The 25,242-nt window shown below is 33.0% G+C and overlaps 1 protein-coding gene across 3 annotated transcripts in view; it reads left to right on the top strand.

Annotated features, from left to right (window-relative positions):
- Nucleotides 1-25,242, top strand: part of LOC143230907 (uncharacterized) — an 87,447-nt gene that overhangs the window by 27,426 nt on the left and 34,779 nt on the right. For all 3 annotated transcript variants that reach the window (XR_013016676.1, XM_076465208.1, XM_076465207.1), the window contains 2 exons: nt 6,173-6,388; nt 13,153-13,380. Coding sequence is in view for 2 of the 3 variants with exons in the window: in XM_076465208.1 (XP_076321323.1) it covers nt 6,173-6,388; nt 13,153-13,380 (444 nt within the window). In the remaining variant the exon portion in view is untranslated. The remainder of the gene's footprint in view (nt 1-6,172; nt 6,389-13,152; nt 13,381-25,242) is intronic.

The following is a 25,242-nucleotide window of genomic DNA, read 5'->3' as shown; positions in this document are numbered from 1 at the left end:
TTGCATTTTTTACTATTCTTAATATTAAGTTACCTCAGTTTTTGTCTGTGGTACATCATCCATTTGTTGTGGCTGTCAATATGTTCAATCACAACTGAACAGACAGATTATTTTATGTTTATACTCCTATCTGACTCCTTTCCAGGGTAATATCTATTATTCATTTCATGTCAGGTCTTTCTGATTGCTCCATATTGCCCACTTCAACTCTGGATTTTGTGGCTGCTTCAGATTGAGTCTGCTTCACCATTACCTTTTCCTATCACTCTGCCCTTTCTACAGCAGCCTCAGTCCTGGTAGTTCATCATACTATTCCTACCCTTTGCAAATGCAAGCGAACATGGCAGGGGTTGAGTTTGGAGAGAGAGAAGTCTGAGGAATTCTCTCTCCAACTGGGGTGGTCAGGAACATTGTGGTTCCTCTTTGTCCCCTCATGTGAAAAATTATTTAAGTTTACGTGGGGTTTTCCTGCCCTTAATATTCACACATGATTTTTATCCAATCCTTGGCAAGGAAGTCCAGTTTGTCACAACAAGTTGCTTCATTGTTGATATGTTCTTTCAGTCTTCTTCCTTGGAAGTTTATCAACATAAATGAAATGTCTTCCATTGTTGGTCTTTGTGCTGGAGTTCTCTTCCAGTTTGGGATGTCAGTGTAGTGCTTCATTGCCTTAATTTATCACCTTTTGAACCTTTGTCTTCTTTTGTTTTTCATTTAGCCTTTAAATTATATTTATTCCTTTTAGCCTATATAAATCCTTGGCCAGATTTGCTTGCCATCAGCATTTAATGTACTCTATCATTCCTTCTATCATCTCTTTTCATAGAATCAATATTCCTTCCCAAACCTTTGGCAGTCAGGGATGGAAATTTTTTTCCTTTTCACTAGTTTCTCTTCCTTTCATTTTCCACTCCTGTTCCTAGTCTGATCTGGATAGAATTCTTTGTCCCATTTGTGTTCTTCATTGCTATACTGAGGGCAGGCTTTCTTCCATTATAACCATTCCCATTTATTTATTCCATGGTAACTATCTTCTGTACATGACATATCTCCTTCCATCCTTACCATTTTGGTTTGGCTTTTAATTAGATTGGTTTATTCTTCTTTGTCTCCTTATTCCTGTCAGTTATTCTGGATATCACCCTATTAGATTAGGCACCTCATCTTTTTCCTGAATCTCATCTGAATTGTTTATTGGAAGAAATTTTTCAAATAGGTTTGTGGACCACTCAGCATACTTTTACCTTTCATTGTCTACATGATGTTGCTGTTTCTTATTTATCAAGTTATTATTTTCCACCTGTTGCCATTTTTCAGTTCTTTGTATAACTATAACTTGGTAAGTTTTCTTTTTACCCTTATTTTCTTATATTTTGATCTGTGACAAGTAGTGCTTGGCCAGGTATACATGAGTTACATAGTTTGATATTCAAATCCATAACAAAAGGTCACATTGGATTTTTTTCTTCCATTCCCAGTGTTCTATAATATACTAGAGATGGGGTGCTAAGCAAGATCACTTATAGGTTACTGCTCACTATATATTTCTTTTTTATGGACATCATAGGAAAATCAGAAGGGGATAGTTGCTAATCTGTGCTTTAAATTGAATAAGTTATGTTTTTTTTCTGCTTTTCGTTTTGGGATTTTTACAGTCACCCGTAGCATTATCTCCAGTGTTGTTATTCCTTTAGGCACTCCACTGCATTTTCTCTCTCTTTTCTTCCATTTCTATTTCTTTGCAGTTCCAAGCTGTTGGGATGCTGGATCATGGAGGTGTCCTCTTGAGTGTGACTTACAATTAAAAAAAACACACATCAATTAAGTTAAGAGGAGGGTAGTAGTTTCCTACTGATATCGATAGAAATAGAATCCCTCATCCTAATCCTTTTTGGAGTATTGAGTTGAAGCTATTGGCATATAAAATGCCAAAAATCCTTTTTTTTTGTGCTGTCGTAAATTCAGTAGGTTTGTATTTTAGGTTAGTTCTCACACTATTTCTTGTAAGAATTATAATGCTTCATCACTGGGCTCCTGCCAGCTTTTTTCTTTTACCAAATTGATCTTTCTTGAACATTTATCTGGTGAAAGGGATGCTTTGGTTTAATTAGGTCTTCAAGCTACTGAACTTGGCATGAGATGATGTTTGTTGCTTATCACTGTTTCAAGTGTGACTGACTTCTTAGATGTTCCAGTTATAATAACTGACTTACAGTTTTTAAGTTGTTTTTTTAAGCCACAGTTTCAGTAATTGTATTAGGATGACCAACATATATTCAGTATTTAATCATCCACCCAAGAAGAATATGACCCTGACTACCTTTTGTCCCCTCTTCTTAATTTTAGTATTCCAGGTTTCTGCAAATTTGTGTACTTATTTAAGTTATTGTCTTTAAGTTTCACATTTCAGAACCAGAATCAGTTTTAAATCTGTTCTTACCCCCTATATGTATGCTTTTCCCTTTCTTTGTCATATCCATTTTTGGTTTCTAATGTAACACATTCTTGAATTGAGCAATCACAAATTTATTTGTGCTGTTGTGGGCATGTAGGACACATATGATATTACCTTGATTCGATTAAGTACTGTAGTGAATTCTTATATGATGTCTAGGAATTTTTAAGTAATAGGCATAGTTTGATAGCTAAAGTTGAAGATAGTTTTTCAATAAACCTAATGATAATACAGTTTTATCTTCTTTCACACAAAGCTGTCTCAGAGTTCTTTCTGCCCCTTAATCATTGCTAAACATCTTTAAGGCTCATTGTACCAGAATACATACATCCCACAATTTCTAGCCACTTTTGAACATGTATACACAATGTGATCACCTTTCTCCAAAAATATAGTGCGACTTATATTGATGTTGCTATCTCTATTGATGTTCCTCCTCAATCCTTACTTTATCAATTGGCACAGCATTGTTTAGATGTGTTTTTTTTCACATGTAACTACTATTTACAGTTTTACTTCATTACCTTTTTTTAGCAATTTCCTTGTACTTTTTTTGTTTGCCTTCAATTGTATCAGCTTCTTTTGCATTTGTTTATTGTAACTGAATTATATGGTAATTTAAAATGACTTTGTGATTCAATGTATAAAAACAGAAGTTCCCATTACAGTAGCCAACGCTTATGGTATGTGTGCATAGGTATTGGGTTTGACTTTATCTGCTGAGGTGGTTCAGGTGTATTTTCACCTGTACTAGGGAACTAGATTCTTATGTTCAGTTGATGACTTATTTTCATTTTCAGCCTGACAATGTTTCTGAGGATGAATATAATCAAGAAGAAAATTGGATGTGGTGGTCTATCACCTTATTACTTTTGTCTGAAAGACACTACTTTTTTTTTAGAGTTGGTTAACCAAATATGTTGTATATTTTTCCTTTTCCTCCAAGCTTGTAGACATCATGAATCAGATATTTATGTTATTGATGGTACCAAAGTCCCATATGGTTCCTCTTATGTGGTCGTATATCCAGATTAGTCTTTCATATGTAAGATGTCTGCTGTCCAAGGAGATCATTTGGCTTTTACACTTGTATCTTTACTTTTCATTCCCTGCCTGTACTTCCATTCTGATCCTGATTGGCTTCTGTGTCAGGTTCACTTCTTACAGTGTTGAGTGACACATACTACTTCATTTTGATGTTCTTGTTCCTGACCATTTATTCTTTGGAACTTTTCTGCCCCCCATGTTTTATCCCCTGTCACACTTATTGTTTAGGTTTGCCATCTCTTTAAGCTGGCATATTTAGACATATCTGTGGTGGGCTGCTGTCTCCTCAGTGTTTCCTGTCATCAAATTTGTCATATCACAATTTTTTGGCTACTTTGTCATTTGTTGGAAGGAGTCATTCAGGTTGGAATGTGGACTACTCCTTATTCTTTTGTCACTCATTACCTGCATTATCTGGCTGTATCCCTCTTAGCTGGATATCATCTTCCTCCCATAGCAATTCTACAAATATCTGATTGCTATTGACTTGGGTATGTCTTTTCACAGGATTTTATTCATGTTTTCTTTTCAGGGACACTCTTTTACAACTAGTAATAAGATTCTACTCTATGACAAGAGTTTCCTGGTCAGGTTGGCTTTTACTAAAACCTGGACTATATACCCAGTAGAGCTATAATGCTCATGATAGAAATGAAGTGTTTCACAAGATTAGTAATGGCATACATTCTGATATATAGTTATATATAAGTTTAACTCAAAGGTGAACTGTCATTCATGGACTATCATGAGGAAAGCAAAAGAGGATTTCTGCCAATTCCTGCCAACTCTTTGATTGTATAAATTGGAAACACTTTGCTTTTGAAAATAGGGAATTATAGACACCAGTTGCACTTCATTCAGTGTGACATTTCTCTAGACTCCACACCACATTTACTTCCCTATTTTATTTCTCCAAGTAGAATACAGGATTCCTTACCATTTATCAGTACCCAGTTGTTGGGGTGGTGGACCAAGAAGTTTTCCTCCTGAGTGTGAAGTATAAATTTACCAAACAATACAACCATACACTTATTCACTCAGTGAGAAAAAGGCAAAATTGGTTTCCCTCCTTCCCTTTCTTCTGGATGCTTATTCTCAGGTGGACTATTTGTTGGTTGGAGCAGGACTAACCTACACAGTATTCTCCTCATGATACTTGATTCAGGATGATATCACCCTGTAGAGTGCAGTAGAGGTCCCCTTTATCATTAATTCCATTTTTAGGAAGTTTTCTTATGTTTATTATGGGGGCTTTATCTGCCTCAGAATACCAGCAACAGGACAGATGTACACTGTTCTTATGGCTGAGAAAATGATCTACATTCTCTTCATAATTCACACTACAGGACATGTCTTTCCTGCATTTATGGTTGGGTGAGTTACAGTTTCTGCTCTTAGTACTGGTTACAGGTATTGACTTGGTTGAGTCAAGGCAAGGACATAACCCTGTATTCCCAGGTTTAGTTTCTTGTACTTTTTGCTCTTAGAATGGTTTTGGGAGTTTATCTAGTTTTGGCTGTATGCTAACTTCCTCTTCATAATTCCAGTTGCTAGATGTTGTATGACATACTGTTTACTTATGGTTGGGGTAGGTGTATATATATTACAAGGTCACATGCCCTATCCACAGTGTTTATATTACTCTTAATTTTGTTTTTGTCTGGATGTCCCTCAATCTCCTAATGCTGAGGACAGGATGTGGAACCTCATCTGTCCAGTTGAGGCTGGGTGGATACTTGTCTACCATTATATTTTGACAATCTGTCCTTTGACTTGCAGATTGTCCATATCTATGTATTGAGTTTGAAAGTACCACTCTTCACTTATGGAAGCCATCTGTTTTCTAGTCTAATTTGTGTGATGGAAGACAATTCAGACTAGCAGTGTTTGTTACTATGGATTGTACCTATCATAATGAATTACACTTGTACACATCCTTTTTTTTCCAGCTGTGTAAGTTAATTTCATTCTTATGTTGCAAAGAGCGTATCTGTTCCAAACGTAGTGTGTTGCTTCACATATGAGCTTTGGTTTCTTCTTTGAGCACAGCAGTTACTTCTAGGAGGCTGCTTTCCACTTGGTTTCATTGCTAAATGCCTACACCAGGGAGGTAGTTGCATCAATATAACTATATTATTGTTAGAGGGTAGTTACATGTTATAGACAGACATGTTCAAAACTGGGTTGAAATTTGTGGAATATATAGACTTGTACACTGACTGTTAAAAATGTTTTAGCAATGCTTAAGGGAAAGAAAGAAGATTGAGATAGTTTTATGTGAAAAGATGTAAATACTTCTCAAAGATATATTTTCATTGTAAGAAATTGTTAATGTAAGCTATGCATCAAAATACACTTTTCCATGAAGAAATAAATTTCAATTTTCCAAACATTAACAATTCTCAGAGGGAAATAGAAGAATGTGGGTGTAAGTTTCCAAACTGTACAACCTTTTTTCTCAGTATTATTATAGGAACATTTGAAAAGTAAAGTCTTTCAAATGTTTATTGATAGAATTTAGTAACATTTCATCTTAACTGATTTAAAGTAATTAACTTTGAATCAATACTTTGTAGATAACACATTCTTCACATCATATAGCATATATACTCCTAATATACATTCTGTCAGTTCTAATTTGTTATTTTATTTTACTTTATCATTCTACAGAAAATCTTACCAATTCTAGAAAAATATCGAGTTCCTCTACCTTTGGATTGTCCATTTCACAGTGAAAGAGATGTATTGTGGTGGCCTGATGAAGCAAATTCAAATGACAGAGAATGGACTTGTCCTGTCTGTGGTCAAAAGTTTCTTTGTGAAGATGGATTGGAAACTCACTGGGATAGAATTCATACTACACTTACCAATAAGATCTATGTTCAGGTAAATGCATACTTTTTCAGCATTGTATCTTTTTCAAAACATTTCATCCCACCAATGGTATGCAAAACTTAGTAGCAAAGCAATTTACAAAATTAGTCCCATTGTAATGTATGTCAGAAGAAGGTAAATTAATTAGTGTTACATTAATGATTTGTGTTTCTTTGATACTTCCTAGCTTTTTTAAATATTTATTTTACTAGTCAAACCTGAAGTATCCTAAGTTAAGGTTTGGAAAATAAAACACTATGAAAAGGGGCTACAGTACTTTTAATATCAAGAAAGCTTATGCATCTTTGTTGTTGTTTTTTTAATTATGAAAATTGTATCTGAATATTTTTCCGGGGTAAGGGTTTTGGTTTTTGAAACCTTAATAGAAACCTTAATATTTCTGTAATACTTTTTTTTCTTTCTTGAGATGATACACTATAAGATTTGTATGTTAGTAAACTTGAACTAACTTCCACATAAAAATCGTTTTTAACATGAAATATGTTATTACATGATGACGACAACACAAGGAATGCAACACAACTCCCTTGAGTAATAACTTCCCTAGAAGATTTACACTCAAAATAATTTTTTTCTTTTCTTCAGCAGTGTCTAAAATGGATGTGTTTTTAAGATTTTTAATACATTATATGAGATTTGTGACAGTTTGCAAAAAAAAAAAAATCTTCATTAATTCTGAAATGATGATAAATTTGCTATGTCCCATGATAGTGTTGATGTTTCTAACATGAGATCTGTGCCTATTGTGGCCACTGGAATATTTTTACCTATTTGGGGGTGGCCTCTTAACTTTTATTTCCCTATCTACTAACCACTTTTTGTGTCTCTGTATATCTCTCATCACCTTGTTTTATTGCCTTTATTGTCTTTCATCACATTATATCTCAAGAGGGGTTTTCTGAAGAGATTTTTTCCTTTTTTTCATCACACTAGTCTGCATTTCTTTTTCTGCTCTATCTTTTCTTACTTGAGATTTGTTTGGAGGAGATGCACTCCAAGCTAACCTATGTCTCTCTCACACTTATCTCTGTGATCTCTGTTAAGTTCCATTTCTTCAGCCTAAGCACTTTGAGCATGTTTCTGACTTACTAGAGGTTCTGGCTGAAGTAGCCTGACATAAGTTCTTTGATCTTCAATTTCGTCTGACAAATGGGTTCTTCAGGTTCTTACCCATAAACTATATCTCAGCTTCTCTTCACCTACTCCTCATTTCCATTTCCTCTCTTCCTTCTCTGTTTCCCTTAATTTTCAGTGTTTTGAGGATATAGTCTCAAACCTCTTGGCAAGACTGCCTTAAATAAAGTATTTACCCTCACAAATTATTATTAGTTTCATTTTTTGTGGTATCCAAGAAGACTGAGAGTGGGATTTGATCATTAAACTGCCATCTTTCAACTGGTTTGTTATCATCCCTCAGTTCTTTTTTCTCTGGTTATATTTTTCACCTGAATAGCAGTTGACATTAGTTAATATTTCAGACACCTTTTTACAGATTTCAGTTGCCCTATCTGCCAAATGTTTTCCTTGTTTCATTCATCAGGATCACATTTTTTAGTTTCATGCTCTTCTGTTTAGTATTACATCTTCTCCTGAGATCTTTATTTAAGTCATGGAGGCATTTGCCCACATTGTTTACATTAGTACATGGATGATTGGCTTCTCCTTTCCCCTTCCAGAGAGGACTTCACACCTGCATTTTTTTGCGGGAAGATACTTGGTTAACTTATCAAGCTTTCCAAGTCTTATCTCATTATCATCTTATATTTTGTACAACAGGATGTATTCTTCAACTTCTAGCTTAATCAGGCTCAGCCTTGACCACTTTTCTCACATCAATGGAAATATCTTGTTATCAAAGTTTGTGCTTTTATTTTATACCCTGCACGTGAGGTTCTTTATTTAAGTGTGTTTAATTTATGTATCTTTTTGGCTACACTTCACAACATTTCTATAGTTTCTAAGGGTTCTATTTAAAGGTTCTGTTTTCAGTTCTGCTCCCTCATCCACTGGCCCAGTATGGCCAGGTGGCTAAGGCACTCATCTTGTAATTTGAGGGTTATGGGTTCATAAGTAGGCAGCGATGTTTACCTACAAATGTCACACTGGTTACTCCAACACTAAACCAGACCATACCTACTTGTTGTGACCAGCAGAATGGCTCTTGCATTCTCCTTGGGAAACAGGTCTGAGATTATTTACCCTGGATCTGCTAATCCTGGTAGGTCTTTGATATAAATATTTCTCAAGCTCTGTAAAGCTTCAATTATTTCCCAAACTGTACTACACATTTATACACTACTTTTCTGCTAATTTCCTGAAATATACAATCATGTTGAACATTCTTTTTATTCCACTCACCTTGTGATACTTTTGAACTATGAAGGGAGTTCTTTTTACTAACATTCTTTACTACCCCTCTATTTATTTTCCCTGCTTGAGATGGATGTGGTCTCTCACTGAGCAGTGCTCTGCCTAGACCCCTTCCCAAGTGGCTGGCACACACTCCACAAATTTTGCCTTTCATTTTTTATATTTTCAGAAAGGAACTTTTCATTTAAGTTTTTTTATTTGTACCAGTCCCTGCACCATCTTCTCAATGTGGGGCTATAACTGTCTGTTCTGTGGAAGGTAAATAGATTTCAAAAGTTATATATTTTCCAAGGTAAATAGATTTCAAAAATTAATATTTTCCTTACCTGAAAATGTATTTCTGATAGATACTCACTTCTCCACAGAGCCACTTACCCAGGAACCCTCATTTTTAATGTACGAGGGCTGTTCAAAAAATACGCGGACTGTTTGAATTGCGCAGCTTTAGTTGGTTCCAGGGGAATCCGCTTGGTGTCGCTAGGTTCGCACAGGTCAGCTGATTACGACGCCATTTCCCGATTGCAGATATCTTCATTTGTGTATTAGCTACGCGGTTTTAAGTGAAGTGCGATTTTTTTGTTTGGCGGATTTCAGAATGAATGACCTGAAGAAGCAACGACTTGCTGTGAAATTTTGTGTTAAACTTGGAAAATCTGTGACTGAAACTTTTGTTATGCTTAACATGGCTTACAGTGATGTTGCTATGAAGCGTACGGCATGTTTCAAGTAGCATGAACGTTTTCAGGATTGTCGACAGTCCATTGAAGATGATGAGCGTCCTGGACGTTCTTCCATGTCAACTGACGACCCACACATCGACAAAATCAACACCCTGGTGTGGGCAAATCGACATCTGACTGTCAGGGAGTTTGCTGAAGAGTATGGGATATCAGTTGGATCTTGTTACAAGATTTTGACCAAAAAATTGAAGATGCACCGCGTTGCTTCGAAATTCAACCCTCAAAACTCGTGAGTTTTTGGCCAAACACTCGATCACTGTTCTTCCTCACCTGACCTTGCTCCTTGCGATTTTTTCTTGTTCCCCAAACTCAAAAGACCCTTGAAAGGAAGAAGATTTGAGACGATTCCCGAGATTAAGGCAAATGCGATGAAGGAGCTGGAAGACATTACAAAAGAAGCGTACCAGGACTGTTTTAACAAGTGGAAACACCGTTGGGATAAGTGTGTGCGTTGGAGAGGAGAGTACTTTGAAGGGGTCCCAGACCTGTAACTTCTAAATAAAGTACATTTTGTTTTATGACGTCAGTCCGCGTATTTTTTGAACAGACCTCGTATCTTGTTTGCTTCATCAAGTACAAAAAGTTTTGGAATATACAAAATGCTCAAGGGATGTACTGTGCATAAATAAAGTGTTGCCTTATTGTTGCTGTATGGCTGTAGTGTAATGCTGGTTGCATTGTAGACTGGTGCAGTACGTGTTGTACTGCTATTTAACTTTCTAGTGAAATATGACATACACTTCTGTATTACATAATCATAGTTATTGTAGTGCAGGGACCATCAAGCTAAATTGAGACCAATTTCTTGAATTTGGTAGTTTATTTAGGTTCGTGGAACAATGTTAGACAATATATTTTTAATCTAATAAAAAAAGGAATAGTTTTCACATTTGAGTTGGAGAATACTGCATATTTGTTAAATAACAATTGTTATGGTATGAATGCTTTATGGTGTCATAAGACCATAATATTAGGCTTTTATTTTCAGTTATTTCTCAAAATTTCATCCATTTCCACTTCCAATGTTACTAATGCTTGTGTCCATGTTACAATTATCCAATTTTGCCAGTTTGGGTCCTACATCTTTTAATTTTAAGCTCAGTAACTTACCTTGCTCACTATCATCTACTTATCTGAAGTATAGAAACATTATAGTTGTACACTAAACCAGGTCTCCATGGCAACTAAAAGTTTTGTTATGCCATCTTGTATTTTATTACATTGTATTAGTGCATATGGTTGTGGTAAATAGAACTTGAATCTAGAATAGTTCTGGTCTCCTGGAAATCCAGAACTAATTTCACATTTTTTGAGTCCTAAATTTAACTTTATTTTGAGGATTTCTGTGGCAGATTTAGCACTTCAAATTTTTTATAGAATGAAGTGTTACAGTTGCACAACATAACTATTTCACACCATTTTGTTTTTCTTCTTTCTTTCAATTCAACCAATCATTACATGTGTTTAAACTCAGAGTTGACTATGGAGATTTATTTTGGGCAATACTAGTCAAAAGTAGTCATTGATATCACATGATTGTTAGCATGCACTCGGTGGTGTGAATGTGAATAAATGTACGTAACCCCTATTTTGTGGTAAAAGCAGCAGTGTTGTTAGGTTAGGCACACCTGGCTCATGAGTTTTTGGGCTGGCTCCTAGATCTGAAAATATTAATTAAAGCCTGGACTAAACAGTTTAGTTTTATTGATTTTTAAACCCATTGTTTGAAAGTTTTAGATTATAAGGCATAATTTTTTTTTCTGTTTCCTTTTTTTCTTTTTTTCAGTATATATATATATATCATTAGCTTTTCAATTACCACACCAAAATATATAAAAGATCCTTAATTGTATAAATTATAAGAGACTATCTAGACTTCTTGTTGGGTTGAAAATGATATTCAACTTTTCAGCTTCTTAAGGTGTTTTTGTCTCTATCTGTCTAAATAGGCTAAGGTCTTCAGTTTCTAACAGTTGTATACAATATATATGTAGTTAATTAGTATTTGTAGTTTTCTACGCAATAACAAACTATGCAAAGGAATTGATTACTAAGAAACTGAGCTGCACCCACATAGCCATATTTCAATAACATGATTATTGTGCATTTAAAGAATTAATGGTTAATTTGTGAACATGTTTTTTATGGTGTGTTTGCAATTAAACCTTAATACTCTAAGTCTTCACTGTGTCTTTTCAAAAAAAGTACTTTAGAATAAATGTATATTTATGTAATCTTGCAAACAAAAAAGAACTGATAAATGTATTAAGTGTGGTTTGAGTAATCAATATGTATATATTTTTCAGTAAACTAAAATGTTTTTTTTATGTATGAGGTAGTCATCAGAGGTCTCATTAATGAAATAATACAAGTGTCTATGAACAAAATTGAAGGTGACTACCAGTCAAAAACAATTATCACAGCTAAGTGGGAAAAGAGAAGGTGTGGTGTTAAAGTACTTAATTGTTTTGACATAATTTCATTCTATTACACATATTATAAGTTTAAAATAAAGTATGCTTAATTCCATTGGAATACGAAAATAAAATGGGATTTGTAAACCTGCTCAAATGTATTAATTTTTCAAAAGTTACAGTATAAAATTAACAGAAATAAGTGTTTTGTGAACTATGAAAACAAACATACTGTGGTGGTAACACTGATCATCATATGACTCAATAATAAAATAATACACTCACATAAACCATTAATGATTTCTGCTACTCAAAGCCATGTATAATGGCCAAGTGAGAAAAAATAATAGTTTAAAATTAAAGCACATATTGTACGTGTTTGATATTTTGATGTATTTTTTATTTTTGTATATATTCATGAATTTAATTTTCTTAACTTTTATTAAATTCTGTTTCTGTAATTGAGTTGCTGATATGAATTTGGTTGCTTTTTATTGGTTTATTATTTCTTTAAAAATACATTTTCGTTTAAATATTTTGTAATTATGTTTTAAGGCTGGTGAAGTTTCTAGGTTTATGCAGATAACACTTTCAGTTTCACTCATTTTTCCTTCTGTTTGGAGTAGACAGATTAAAAGAAAATGTGATAATCTTATTGATTTTTGATACAGTAATAATATTCTAGTTTATTAAAATAAATCACTTACAATATTAGTCTGGTTTCTTTTGTTGGTTTCATAACAAATAGTATTTGATACCTTTTTAAACAAAAATCTTTTTATTTGGTCACAACTTCAAATAGTTGCAGCTTAACACATTTACCAAATACATGCACACAAGTGTGAGGAACTGTTCTAAATACAGTGTCTCTTTAGATTTTATTCTGGCATGATTCTAGTTTGTTGGTATTTTATGTTAAGTTCCTGAATGCTATCTGTCATCATATGGTTCTTTTTTCTCACGTACATTTTTGTTCTTTACTTTAGCATTTGAAAGCTTTTAAATGAAAAGGAAAAAACAACTAAACAAAGCAAAAGCTGTGTTTTAAATTTTTAAGTTTCAACTAACTATGTACCAGATACATGCACAATGTAAAAATTATAGATTTCAAGTTTAATGATTGTATTTTATTCATGTTATTTCTTTATTTCTTCATTAATATGAGGTTGTATTTTATAGCCAGTATTTTTTTGGATTTGTATGGAGATTAACATTCACTTGGATAATCTAGCATGAAGATGCAGTATGTCTTGCCAATTTCTGTGACATTATGCGATGTGAAGTCCTACAAGCCAGAATGCTGAAGAAAAAACATGATTGGCACATGCAAGAATTTACTAAAGACAAGGACCATTATCCTCACAAAGTTATTCCTACAAAAGAAAATAGCCTTGCAGAAACTAGGAAACACAAAGAATGTGATAGAGAACAGTTAATTCAACTTCAACACAAGTGCAGAGTGAGTAATTTTTTAACATTCCTTAGAAATTTTATTACCTGTGCTATTTCTAGTTTACATTTAATTTTTTATATCTTTAATATGTATCTTTAATGAATCTCTCGTAAACCTGTCATTAAATGTCTTTATAATATTAGACTTAAACAGTGTTGTTATTTAAACACTGTAAGTAATTAAATATTAAAATGCTTTTTTTCAGTATTTACCAATGTCACAATATCAAAATAAAATACATAAAAATATCCCTGACATGTCAAACAGTGTATGAAACAGAAGAAATAGTATTCAAGATCATGTATTTTTTTCATTGTGAGATTGTAGGTATTCTGTGAGAAATGGTAAGATATTGTATCAGAAGTTAGCTTTCCCTGCACTGAAAATGAATTTTTTTATTTTCACTCACATTTCTTACCCTTCTTCCTCACTTTCAGTGTTTTTTTCTTATCTGTTGCTCAATCTTGAAATGAATTTGGCTTAAGCTGCATAGAGGGAGTTAGCTATGCTAGGAGCTGACACATTTCTACTGGTTATTTGCATGTTATTATGCAGCTGCCACATATGAAAATGTGAGGGTAGGTGAGAGTATAAAGACTAGTGGCAAGAAAAAATTTGTGCACATAGAGGGCAGTAAAAGATAGGAAAAGAGGAAGCAAGAATCTGTTGAAAATACATTTTTGGCATAGGAAAATGTTAACTTTCATTTCTTTAAATGTTTACCTTTTCTGTATTACTGAATCCAAGACTTATTTTCCCACAGATTACTTGACCAATACTTATAAAGGAACATTTTTAGTTGTTGGAAGAAAATAAAAACATTTATTAAAAAACCTTCTTTTCTGGTAGACCTGCATTTTTAGAATTTCTCTGAAGGCTGCCATTCAAAAGTTGCTCAAACTACTTTCATTTTAAAATTCTGTTTCTTTTTATGCATAATGTCTAGACATATAGTAGATTTTATAGAACTAAATACCTAGATAAAAAATGATGCCTTTGGTTTTAATCACATGTCCGTCATTAATTGGTTTGTTTGAAATATTCATTGTACATAGATTTTTCATTATTTTGTATACTATGTGCACTATTTAAATATCATAACAATCAGTCAGCCATACCTTGTGCTTTTTATGGTATTTTCTTCAAAACAGGATACTATATACAAAGCAGGTAACTGTAAACTTATAGTACATGTCTTACTTAGAAATGGAACATATTCAGTTAGTTATTCGTGAAACCACACTACATTACTATAAAATATTAAATCTCATTATTCATGCTTTTACAGTTTTCTCTACTAGGTGTATGTCATTCTTCTAATGTTAATGTTTTTATCTTGATGTAGTAAATGTTTTCCAATTGTAAAAGTAAAAAATCATAAAGAATGTTTTGTAATATGCTTTTTTAATTTAAAATGATATATTTTGTCTTATTCTCTTTTTGTAATATAATTATGCTCTATATTACAGCTAGAATTCTCAGCTGACTTGTTAATATCGTCTGTTTAAAAATTGAGAAATATTACTCTGTAGAACAGGTTAAAATCTAAATTGTTTCAAAATCTAAAATGGAATATTTTAGCATCATCTTTCAATGCTAGTAGTGTTTACAGTTGAAGTTATATATTAATGGCCATACTTAGGAGCTTATAATGAAAAACAAAAATAGCCAGTATTCTGTAGTAAAGTTATTGCTAAATCTGTAATTCATATTGTTCTTCCAAGGAACAATTTCTGAAAAACAGTTTAAATAAACCAAAAATATGCTTCTTTATTCACCCACAATACCCAGGTAGGTATGGGGTTATATATTAACCCTTAAACAGCAGAAATGTTGTAGGTAGCTGCATCAGTTGATGATGGCTGCTGTTTAAGGGCTAAAGTAAGCAAAGCTTGAAACATTTTTACTTAAAAATGTAATTTTTTATTAGATGAACCCACCCACTTCCAAGCCTGAAGTAACTAATAACTAAGCAGCTGGATGTAAAATATATGAATTTAATTTAAAAAAATACCAAAATTATTTATTTATCTCTTTTAACTTCTTATATATTGAAATGCTTAAGTGGACTGCAGAGTAATATATATATTATTGTTATTGGCAGGGTAGTTTCTAAAAACTGCCTTAGAACTGCACATAAAACTACTAATTAAGTAAAATAGAGATATAGGAAATCCAACTCTTCTACATTTATCACTTAAGAAATACCAAGAAATATCTGTTATTTTTATTATTGCTGTAAAACAATAGAGGTAATAAAAGTAGTACAAAGTTAATTTTAATATCCATTTTTGTTAACATTAATCATCAGTAAGGTAATAGTATTCCATAAATGAGCTAATGAGATGTGGGGTGTGACAGTTTCAATGCCAAAAGTAATTGCTTGGAGGGGTCATCATTTGTGAAATTTCTACAGCTAACATGTTGAAATATTTATACAAAAACGAGTTAACTACAGACAATTTTCACACACATGGCCAGTATGGGATCACTTCAAGTTACTGATATATCATGATGCATCAGTTATCTTGACAGCTATAAACAATAGCATGTAAGAAGTGTAACTTTGGAAATCATAGTGTTATTCTGCTTGGTATCACATTAACTCACAAATACAAGTATTAGTGGACATGAATGGTGATCACATAGAATGTTTGAGCATATTACTGTTAAAGTGCCAAATTCTATTAAGTATTGGAAAACCAACAGGCCTAACAACTATTATAAAAATCAAGTTAACTACAAACATATTTTTCAATTCCTCTTAATATGTCTCTTTTGGCTTGAAATTATAGATGTATAAAAATTTAAGAGGAATGAGGGAAAAATCTATGCTATTAATTTGTTTTTAAACATTCAAATAGTATTTACTAGAAACTTTTGTCTCATCCATCACAATAATTAATTTTGGTATTGAACAAAAAATCTTACTGGCAGCGACTTATGTGTAGCAAAAGATAGATTTTAAATTTATAATCTCAGTGTCTGAGATTTATAATCAACAGTGGCTGTTGAATGCAGTATTTTCTGTTTATCAGAATTCTGTCACAACTTCAATGGTATGAATAATACCAATTGCATCAACAGCCAATCCTGTGTGCACTTCTTTTTTATCAGTAACAAGTAAGTCTTGTTGACCAGTGTTGTTACCACTTCTGTAATAATTTTTGTTTTACAAAAACTGTTCATAGATTTATAGATACACTTACTTATAACCTGGAATGGCTAATGATGATTTTATATTGTCTTGATTGTGTGTGTTTCACAATAAATACCTCTAACAGTAGTTATTTTTGGTATTGAAATCACCTTCCCATAATCCAAAAAATTATTTTGCCAAATAGTGCATTATCTCTACTGATTAGTTTCAGAATGATTGGCATTAGAATGGGCAACCAGTGTTATAGTACATCATACACAAAAACTAATGTGAGAAACATCCATTTTTTATGTTAAACTGATTTGATATTTTTTGTATCTTAACACAAATTCATAAAGTAAATATTTATAAGGTATGTATACTGATGATTTCAAAGTGAAGTGAGGTTTGTGATGAAACAATAACAATCAGACAAATGTTTTACATACAGAGTATCCTCATGGGGTTCAAAAAATGAAATCTAAAACTGTGCATTCTCTACATATTACACAAATTAAAAAAACTAGTTTTTCATTTATTTTTATTATTGTCCCCATCTCCCATGATTTTAACATTAAACTGGAGGGCTACACGAAAACAAAATAAATGCATAGTTAATGTCATTTCACAGAATTTTACTTATAATCAGATGTTAGGCAGATGTATACTTTCTGTTATCATTGTTTAATTTGTAACTATGTAACTATTACGTCTTTTATATTGCATTATGTGATGCAACTGTAACTTTGATTCTAAGGTATTTTCACAAACGGCTCCCAGTTTGCCCCTGAAAAGGTGTGCTTTTCAAAAGCACTTGGGTTATAGAGTTAATATTTCATTTTCGCAAACTGAATGTTTTAGTCACCTAGGCTGGAAGTTAATTATTACTTTTTGACTGAAAATGATAAAGTATTCAATAACCCATAAATGTGCATGTATTTTTTTGTTATTTTGCTGATTTTTTTACCTGATTTTTATTGATTTTGAGTGAGCAAGATAGCAACGGATGTAAAAAAGGATAGTTTTATACTGTTGAATTTGAACTCTTGCAATTTTCGTACATACCGTACGGCCTATAAAATGATGCATGAACTGTTAAAATAATAATTTAATTAAAACCTAATAAATCACAGCTGTTATTATTAAAGCACATAACCAGGAAGACAATGAAGAAATGAGATGAACGGTTGACTGTTAAAAGCTCAGCACCGTCTTCTCCTGCAAACATCTCTGATGGATGATCCTGGGATTCAAAATGATATTGTAATCTCGTACTTAACGATCACTTCTCGTGCAATAGCTATGAATCTTCGGAAGTTAATGTACGGGGTTATCCTGTAAGTTTTTTGTCTTTAATGTTGAAATGTACCTGAAAATACCACAATAAAGTGAAGAAATAAATCCGATACTTTGACAATTTATTTTATGTTATTCCACCTCTTGTAAATGTGCTTTTGTTTAGCTTTGATAATATACACTGTTGTATGAATGTAACTGATTGGTAACCTCTCACTTAAATTAAAAAGTTTATATGTGTATTTTAATTCTGAGTAATTTCTGTTCTAACATTATTGGTAAAGTAAAACATATATATATATATTCATTTTTTTTATTATATTTGTTTTTCGTTTTTTGGAACATTTCTGTTGCTAATTCGCTTTCAGTTATTTTTTTATTTGTTTTAGTGATATGAGAAACGATTATGGATAATGTTCGTCACTCCCCTTCTATTTTTTTGCATGGTAAGTGGTGTAATGCACTGCTTTTGTTCTGGTATTCAGTTATATTGTGTTTAATTTTATAAGTTCGTACTATAATCTTATTGACCTTCCATAGATGTACAGTTTAAATCAGTCACAGAACACGGAAGAATATTATTTTAATTTTTGTTTTGCTTTGACGTTTTAACGCACACTTTTGTTCATATTAACGTTTGCGTTTACTTTGAAATCTAAAAATTTACCCTCCTAACCACGTTAAGTAACTGAAAACAATATTCTATATATCTAACGTGCAGTGGGTTTCTCACGTGCATAAAAATGATTACCAGTAGGCCTGTATCGTCGTGTACATTCATTATCAACTGTTTTTACTAATTATGTTACACGTATTGGTGTGTACAGATACCCTACATATGTGATTGTAAAAAAAAAAATACTCTGTGATTTTTCAGCCTTACTCCACTTACCTGAAAGTCCTGTAAAACCCAGCCTGTTGTTTTTATTAAAAGAGAAATTACCCTTTGACAAAGAAATCTATTTAAAATTTAATGATGCAAATTGTTTCAAATTTTCAACTTATCGTGTAGTCGAAGTCTTATATTTATAATTTAATCACGCAGCAATATCTGATTAATAATTGTCGTCATTGTAATAAATTAAACATCTTCTAAACATGGTTTTAATATTTATTGTAAGATGACTTAGATATACTTTATAATTTATGGTACTTTCCAACATTAAGAGTTATCACCATATGCATTTGTATTTGTTTGTTTCATAACAAAAAAAACTAATTCTCTTTATTCTAATCTGTAATCCGAGGGTCGCGGGTTCGCGCCCGCGTCGCGCTAAACATGCTCGCCCTCCCAGCCGTAACATTATGTTATAATGTGACGGTCAATCCCACTATTCGTTGGTAAAGAATAGCCCAAGAGTTAGCGGTGGGTGGTGATGACTAGCTGCCTTCCCTCTAGTCTTACACTGCTAAATTAAGGACGGCTAGCACAGATAGCCCTCGAGTAGCTTTGTGCGAAATTCCCAAACAAACAAACAAACAAAAATAAATGGTAGTTGACACACAGTCATATATTTTGTATTCTCAAGACGGCTGGTATGAGTATTAAAACTTCAATTAAAATAAAGTACTTTGTTAACCTGAAAATGACGTAAGAAGGTCTAAACGTTGTTCTGTACTTTATTTTAATTAAAGTTTTAATACCCATACCATCCGCCTTGAGAATACACTTTTACTTCAAGTGGGTTTCTCGTCGTCACGAGTCGTTTATTTTAATTTAATTACCATAAGATTCTACAGTTTCAACTGTTTTGTATTTATATGTGAAAGTAAAAGTGTTTAATTGCAATGAACAAAAATATTTTCAAACATATATTTAAATTCGTCAAGACAGTGGGATTATATTACGTTGACGTAATCTGGTTTTTAATTTCGCGTATAACTACACGAGAGCTATCTGTGCCAGCTGTCTGTAATTAAGCTAGTCATCAACACCCACCCCCAACTCTTGTGCTACTCTTTTACCAACGAATAGTGGGATTGACCGACACATATAACGTCACCACGACTGAAAGCACAAGCACATTTTGTGTGACGGGGATTCGAATTCACGATCTATGGATTGCGAGTCGAACGCCCTGACCACCAGGCCATTCCGGACATAAGTCACGTGTTTAATATTAGTAGCAATACCCTTCCTTTAATGTATATTCGTTAGTCAAAATTACAGCGTAGGTTAACCTTTTTGAATCAATAAAATGTTATGAAGTGTTTGTAAAGACGTTAGGATTAAGGTGCAATAAGTTTTGTATAATTAGATAAAGTATACACTTAGTTATTAAGATTTTGTAAAATGCTGTATTAAGGTTTCAATAAAAATATTGTTTGCTTTGGCTTATTGAATTTATTATAGACAATTTTAAAAACATTGATTCTAAAAATGTCTTTTTTTATATATTTGTAAAAAATCTTACACTGTAGGTTTCACTGTTATACTTTTTACAACAATATGAACTTAAAAGATTCACTATATCGAAATTTTAGTTTAGTTTTTACAGCCACTGGGAAAAACATAAACTAAAAGTTACAGAAAAAGATTGCACTACTCTACTGAAGATATTAATACCTTAATACTCTAACATGTTGTCATCTGCGATGCAGGCTATGTCCATTAACATCTGAATAATTTGTTCTTTTGAAACATTAATGAAATATAGTTTTTGGACATTGTAACGTTATAACATACAAACGCAATGTTGTACGAGAGGTTCAACCCGTATGTGAATAGTATCGCTACAAATGTAAAAGTAGAAGAGTGCATTGTAAGGTTAACAATGGCGGTGTATAATGTGATAATGTTAAACTTTATTACAACCCGCCTATATGGCTACTATTTTCATTCGTGAATTTTATAATTAGAAAGATTTTCATCTAAATTTGATCAAACATTGAGTGCTCCCAGTAACTAATTGCGTGACTCTTGGTGACTGTAACTCATTTGTCAAGCTCAACCGCTGTCGTTATATTGGTAGCAAACTGGGTCTTTAAGTAATAGTTATAACTCAAGAATAATTGAGGTAGAAACAGGAACTGTAAACCTGTTTATGAGTGTGAGGAGATTGTTTGATGTATACTTTAAGTTAGGTAATAGAAAGTTTTAAACACTGCTTAATGGGGTTATACTGTCTGGTTTGGTTTGGTTTGAATTTCGCGCAAAGCTACACGAGGGCTATCTGCGCTAACCGTCCCTAATTTAGTAGTGTAAGACTAGAGGAAAGGCAGCTAGTCATCACCACCCACACCCAACTCTTGTGCTACTCTTTTACCAACGAATAGTGGGATTGGCTGTAACATTATAACGCCCCCATGGTTGAGAGGGCAAACGTGTTTGGTGTGACAAGGATTCGAAACCGCGACCTTTAGATAACTAGTCGAGCGCTTTAACCACCTGGCCATGCCGGGCCCTTTATAATGTCTAAATGTCTTTGTTATTAGTACAAGTTTAATCAGGGATGTCTGCCCATTAGACCTTTTCTTTTTGTCTCGAAGTTCTGTATACCATTAGCAAGTATTAAAGTTGTGTATTTTTTTCACTGACTTAGATGAAAAGATCGTATAGGCGTAGAATATCTACACATTTGAGCTGGAAATAACAGTGATAGAAGTTAACCATTAACAACTACGTACCTTTAGGGGTCACCAAATAATCCTACTATCCGACTACCTTTTGGTTTTAAGTACTTACAATAATTTTCAATTTTGTATCTAATACAATTTTTAATGAAGAAATTAATAAATATTCTCATCGCCTAATGTTTTATTTTTTGTCAACATTTTTTAAAGAAAACTATATTTAAAAATACGTACTCGAAAAAGAAGTTACTATTTACAAGGCGCCATCATGCATTTCTGTGGAAATAATGTGAAACTTTACACGTTTTAAGATATTAGGGTTAAATCAGATACAATTTGTAAATTGCGCTGACAGATTTTTCCTGTTGTCCCAGTTGATTTCAAATCCTTTATATCAACTTATGAGACTGATGAGCCATCTTAAAATTAGTAATTTTGTGTTATTATTGTCTGTGAAGTTGATCATAATAACAATCTCACTGGCCCGATATTATTAATCTGTTTCGAACCTACTATTTATATGCCAGAACATTTTCATCTTGTAAGTGTAATGTGACTAATTCTTTATGGGTGAAGTTAGAAAATAATATTTCATGCAATTGGTATGTTACAGTAAAACGTTTCGTAGAAAATTGCAATAATAATCGGGTAAAATTTATAACCAATAATATGGCCAAAATAATAAACGGCAGTTCAAAACGATGCGGTAAAAACTTGCAGAAAAAAAAAAAAGATGAACGTTGTAAATAAATAAATCAGTAAAGCTAGGAATTAAAATGATATATTAACTCATTAACACGTGTATTGAAACCCATGAAAAGACTATACTTACGTTATAAAAGTTTTGTATACACATGTTATCATATATGAAAATACGTATTACGTAAAACATTTTTAATGTAGTATGACCTGAAGGGAAGGAGTTATAACGGGCTAAAACCCCTTGCAGACCATACTTATGAAATTTTTAAAACTGTGTTGCTTCAGGAACTGACTGTATTTTTCAGTCGTTTATAGCCACAGCCGTCCATATCTTTACATATTCTACATTTAATGTCATTTGTCGATATCTGACGTCTCAAGGCTTGCTGTATAATGTTTTTATCTGGAGGTTGGTGAGCAAGGTGTCAACTTCGCTGAAGTTTGAATATCATTTTTGCGGAATTTTATAGGTAAAAATGAGAAAATGAACTTTGGTCTTAAGGGCCATACACACATAGCCCGTACAGTTAGTAGAGTTTTACTGTAAATAGTGTGTCAGATACGCCTTGGTAGGAAATTAAAAGAGGCGACGACCCCGTTTTGCTTGTAGCTACCGGCAATTAGAACGTCTAGTCCACAATTTCTCGTTTGCACTTCTTATTTTAATCCCATTTCAACACATGCTTTCAGTCCTTCTCCTGATTCTTAATAAATGACAAGCCATAAGCACGAGTTTTATTCAGACTACCTTTTAAAGTAAAGGTGTTTTCCACGTGCTCTATAACAGTTCTTATGAACCATATTCCTACAAGTTTTTCGCGTGAAAAACATGATAGGAGGTTATTGCATGAAACTGTTTATTCAGTGTTTCACTAAAGAATTATACCTGAATAAAATGTTAAATGATACGCTATTCACCAAATCGTAAAGCACATTGTTATATGAAAAATATTAATTATATTTGTGCTGTAACGTTATCATCAGAATCACGTGCCTTGTTTTTCTTTTCAAAAGTAATAATGACAAAACTTTGGTTACTAAATAATATTCCCTGTATTGAGCATTGTGCAACCCGGTATTTTAGCGGTAAGGTTAGGGGTTTACAACGCAGAAAATTATTATTCGATCCCGGCAATGTACACTTTACAAAAAGCCCATTGTGTAGCTTTGTTTTTTATCAACAAACAAACAAAATTAAACTTGTTGCTTCGTTTTCCTTCGGGCCGAGTTTGTAGCCCTGTGGTTAACCTGTTGGTCTGTGAATTTGAGGTTCCATAGTATGTGCTCATTACCGCCGAAAAAAATAAGATAATGCGTCACGCACTTTCGTAGTAGGGGTGAATTACAAGAGTGGTAGTTAAATCCTACTGTTCGGTCTGAGAAAAGTAACCCAAGAGTTGAGGTTGGGTGGTGTTAAGTTGCCTTCCTTCTAGTTTGTTGCTAGAGACGGCTGACTCAGATAACCTTTGAGTAACTTTACGCGATATTTAATAAAAAAAGAAGTTACCCTTAGTTGAAGATTTTCTAAGCCACACCCAGTATATAAAACTATACGAAGAAAAATAAAACAAATAGTTTTGTGTAGATTTTAAAATAGACTACAGTGTGTCTACAGAAAGAACAGAAAGTTCTTTCATATTTACAAGCAGTGCTTTGCATATCGAAAATGCGCACATAACCCTCGTGTAACTGCGCGAAATTCAAAAATAAACATATTGAAAATTATCAACTTAATGGGGTTTTGGTTATCAGAAATTGGCTACGCTGGTTTTGTGTTTGAAATATGATTTTTATGTTTCTTGCATATTCGAATACTTTATACTTATATATTTATCAGAAGTATCTTAAGTATATTTTGTGATAGTTTTGCTTAAATGATTCAACCTGTCATGCTAAAAAAATTTCTGTACTTGTTGTAAAAAGAAAGAATACGAAATGCTGTGTTGAATATTAATACAGTATAAATTGCTAACAATATTTTAGAAAATAAAAGATAATTTTCAAGAGATACCAGGCGTTGTTTTGTGTACAAGTTTCAGTTCAAACTTGAATTCCCGTTATTACTTTGTATATAAGGTATTTTTTGCTTTTATTTGTTGTTGTTTGTTTTCACTTAGTTTTACCACATTCAGCAGATATTAAAACAGATTGATATTTCAAATGCGTGAAGGACAAGCGAAAATCGAGACCAAGTTGGAATAACTTCTGGTAATGTAAATGTTTCGAATTTAAAGCTTGTTGAAAAAGATATTTCTGTTATCTGGCAGCTTGTTCAAATAATTAGGCCTGATTTTTCATTTTTACTGTTATTTTTCAGTTAGAACAAGAAAGAATATTTACTTACGGCTAAAACTTTTAGAGCAATATCACGAAAATAACAATTACCGATATCATAATTCAAAAACTTGGTAGAAATGTTTAGTAGGACTTCTTTTATTTCCAGATGGCTTGGTTTGTTTTGAATTTCGCGCAAAGCTACATGAGGGTTATCTGGGCTAGCCGCTCCTAATTTAACAGTGTAAGGCTAGAGGGAAGGTAGCTAGTCATCACCACCCACCACCAACTATTGGGCTGCTCTTTTACCAGCGAATAGTGAGATTGATCGTCACGTTATAACGCCCCCATGGCTGAAAGGGTGAACATGTTTGGTGTGACGGGGATTTGAACCCGCGACCCTCATATTACGAGTCGAGTACCTTAACCACCTGGCCATGCCGGGCCCTATTTCCAGATGACAGAAAATATTGATCTATTAGATTTAATTAGAACATGCGATAGAAAGTAAATAAGAACAAAAATAATTGAAATAAAAATAATAAAAGGAAAATAAGGAATAAAGCACTACCATTTGGGGTAAGTAAGTTGAGCACCCACGTCTCGCTCTCCTAATTTATATATCCACTGCTACTCTTTTATTTCTTATGTGAGACTGGCGAACGGAAGTTAAGACTGATAGACGGTGTATCCCCATCGAAATGTAGGTCCGACTTCCTCTGTCATTTCCAAAACCTAGTGTACATTATATAATCCCACGTTATAGCTTGTACCCTAGGATCGTTTCAATTAGTGCAGCGTTTTTTGTTTAAATTATTGTTGTCACGGTTTGTTTTTTTAATACTAATACAATATAACTAATATAATTAGTTAGAGGTTTGGAT

The sequence above is a fragment of the Tachypleus tridentatus genome, chromosome 10, assembly GCF_004210375.1.
Source record: "Tachypleus tridentatus isolate NWPU-2018 chromosome 10, ASM421037v1, whole genome shotgun sequence".
NCBI lineage: Eukaryota > Metazoa > Arthropoda > Merostomata > Xiphosura > Limulidae > Tachypleus > Tachypleus tridentatus.
Note: the sequence above shows the minus strand (reverse complement) of the source record. Positions and strands in the feature narration are given on the sequence as shown.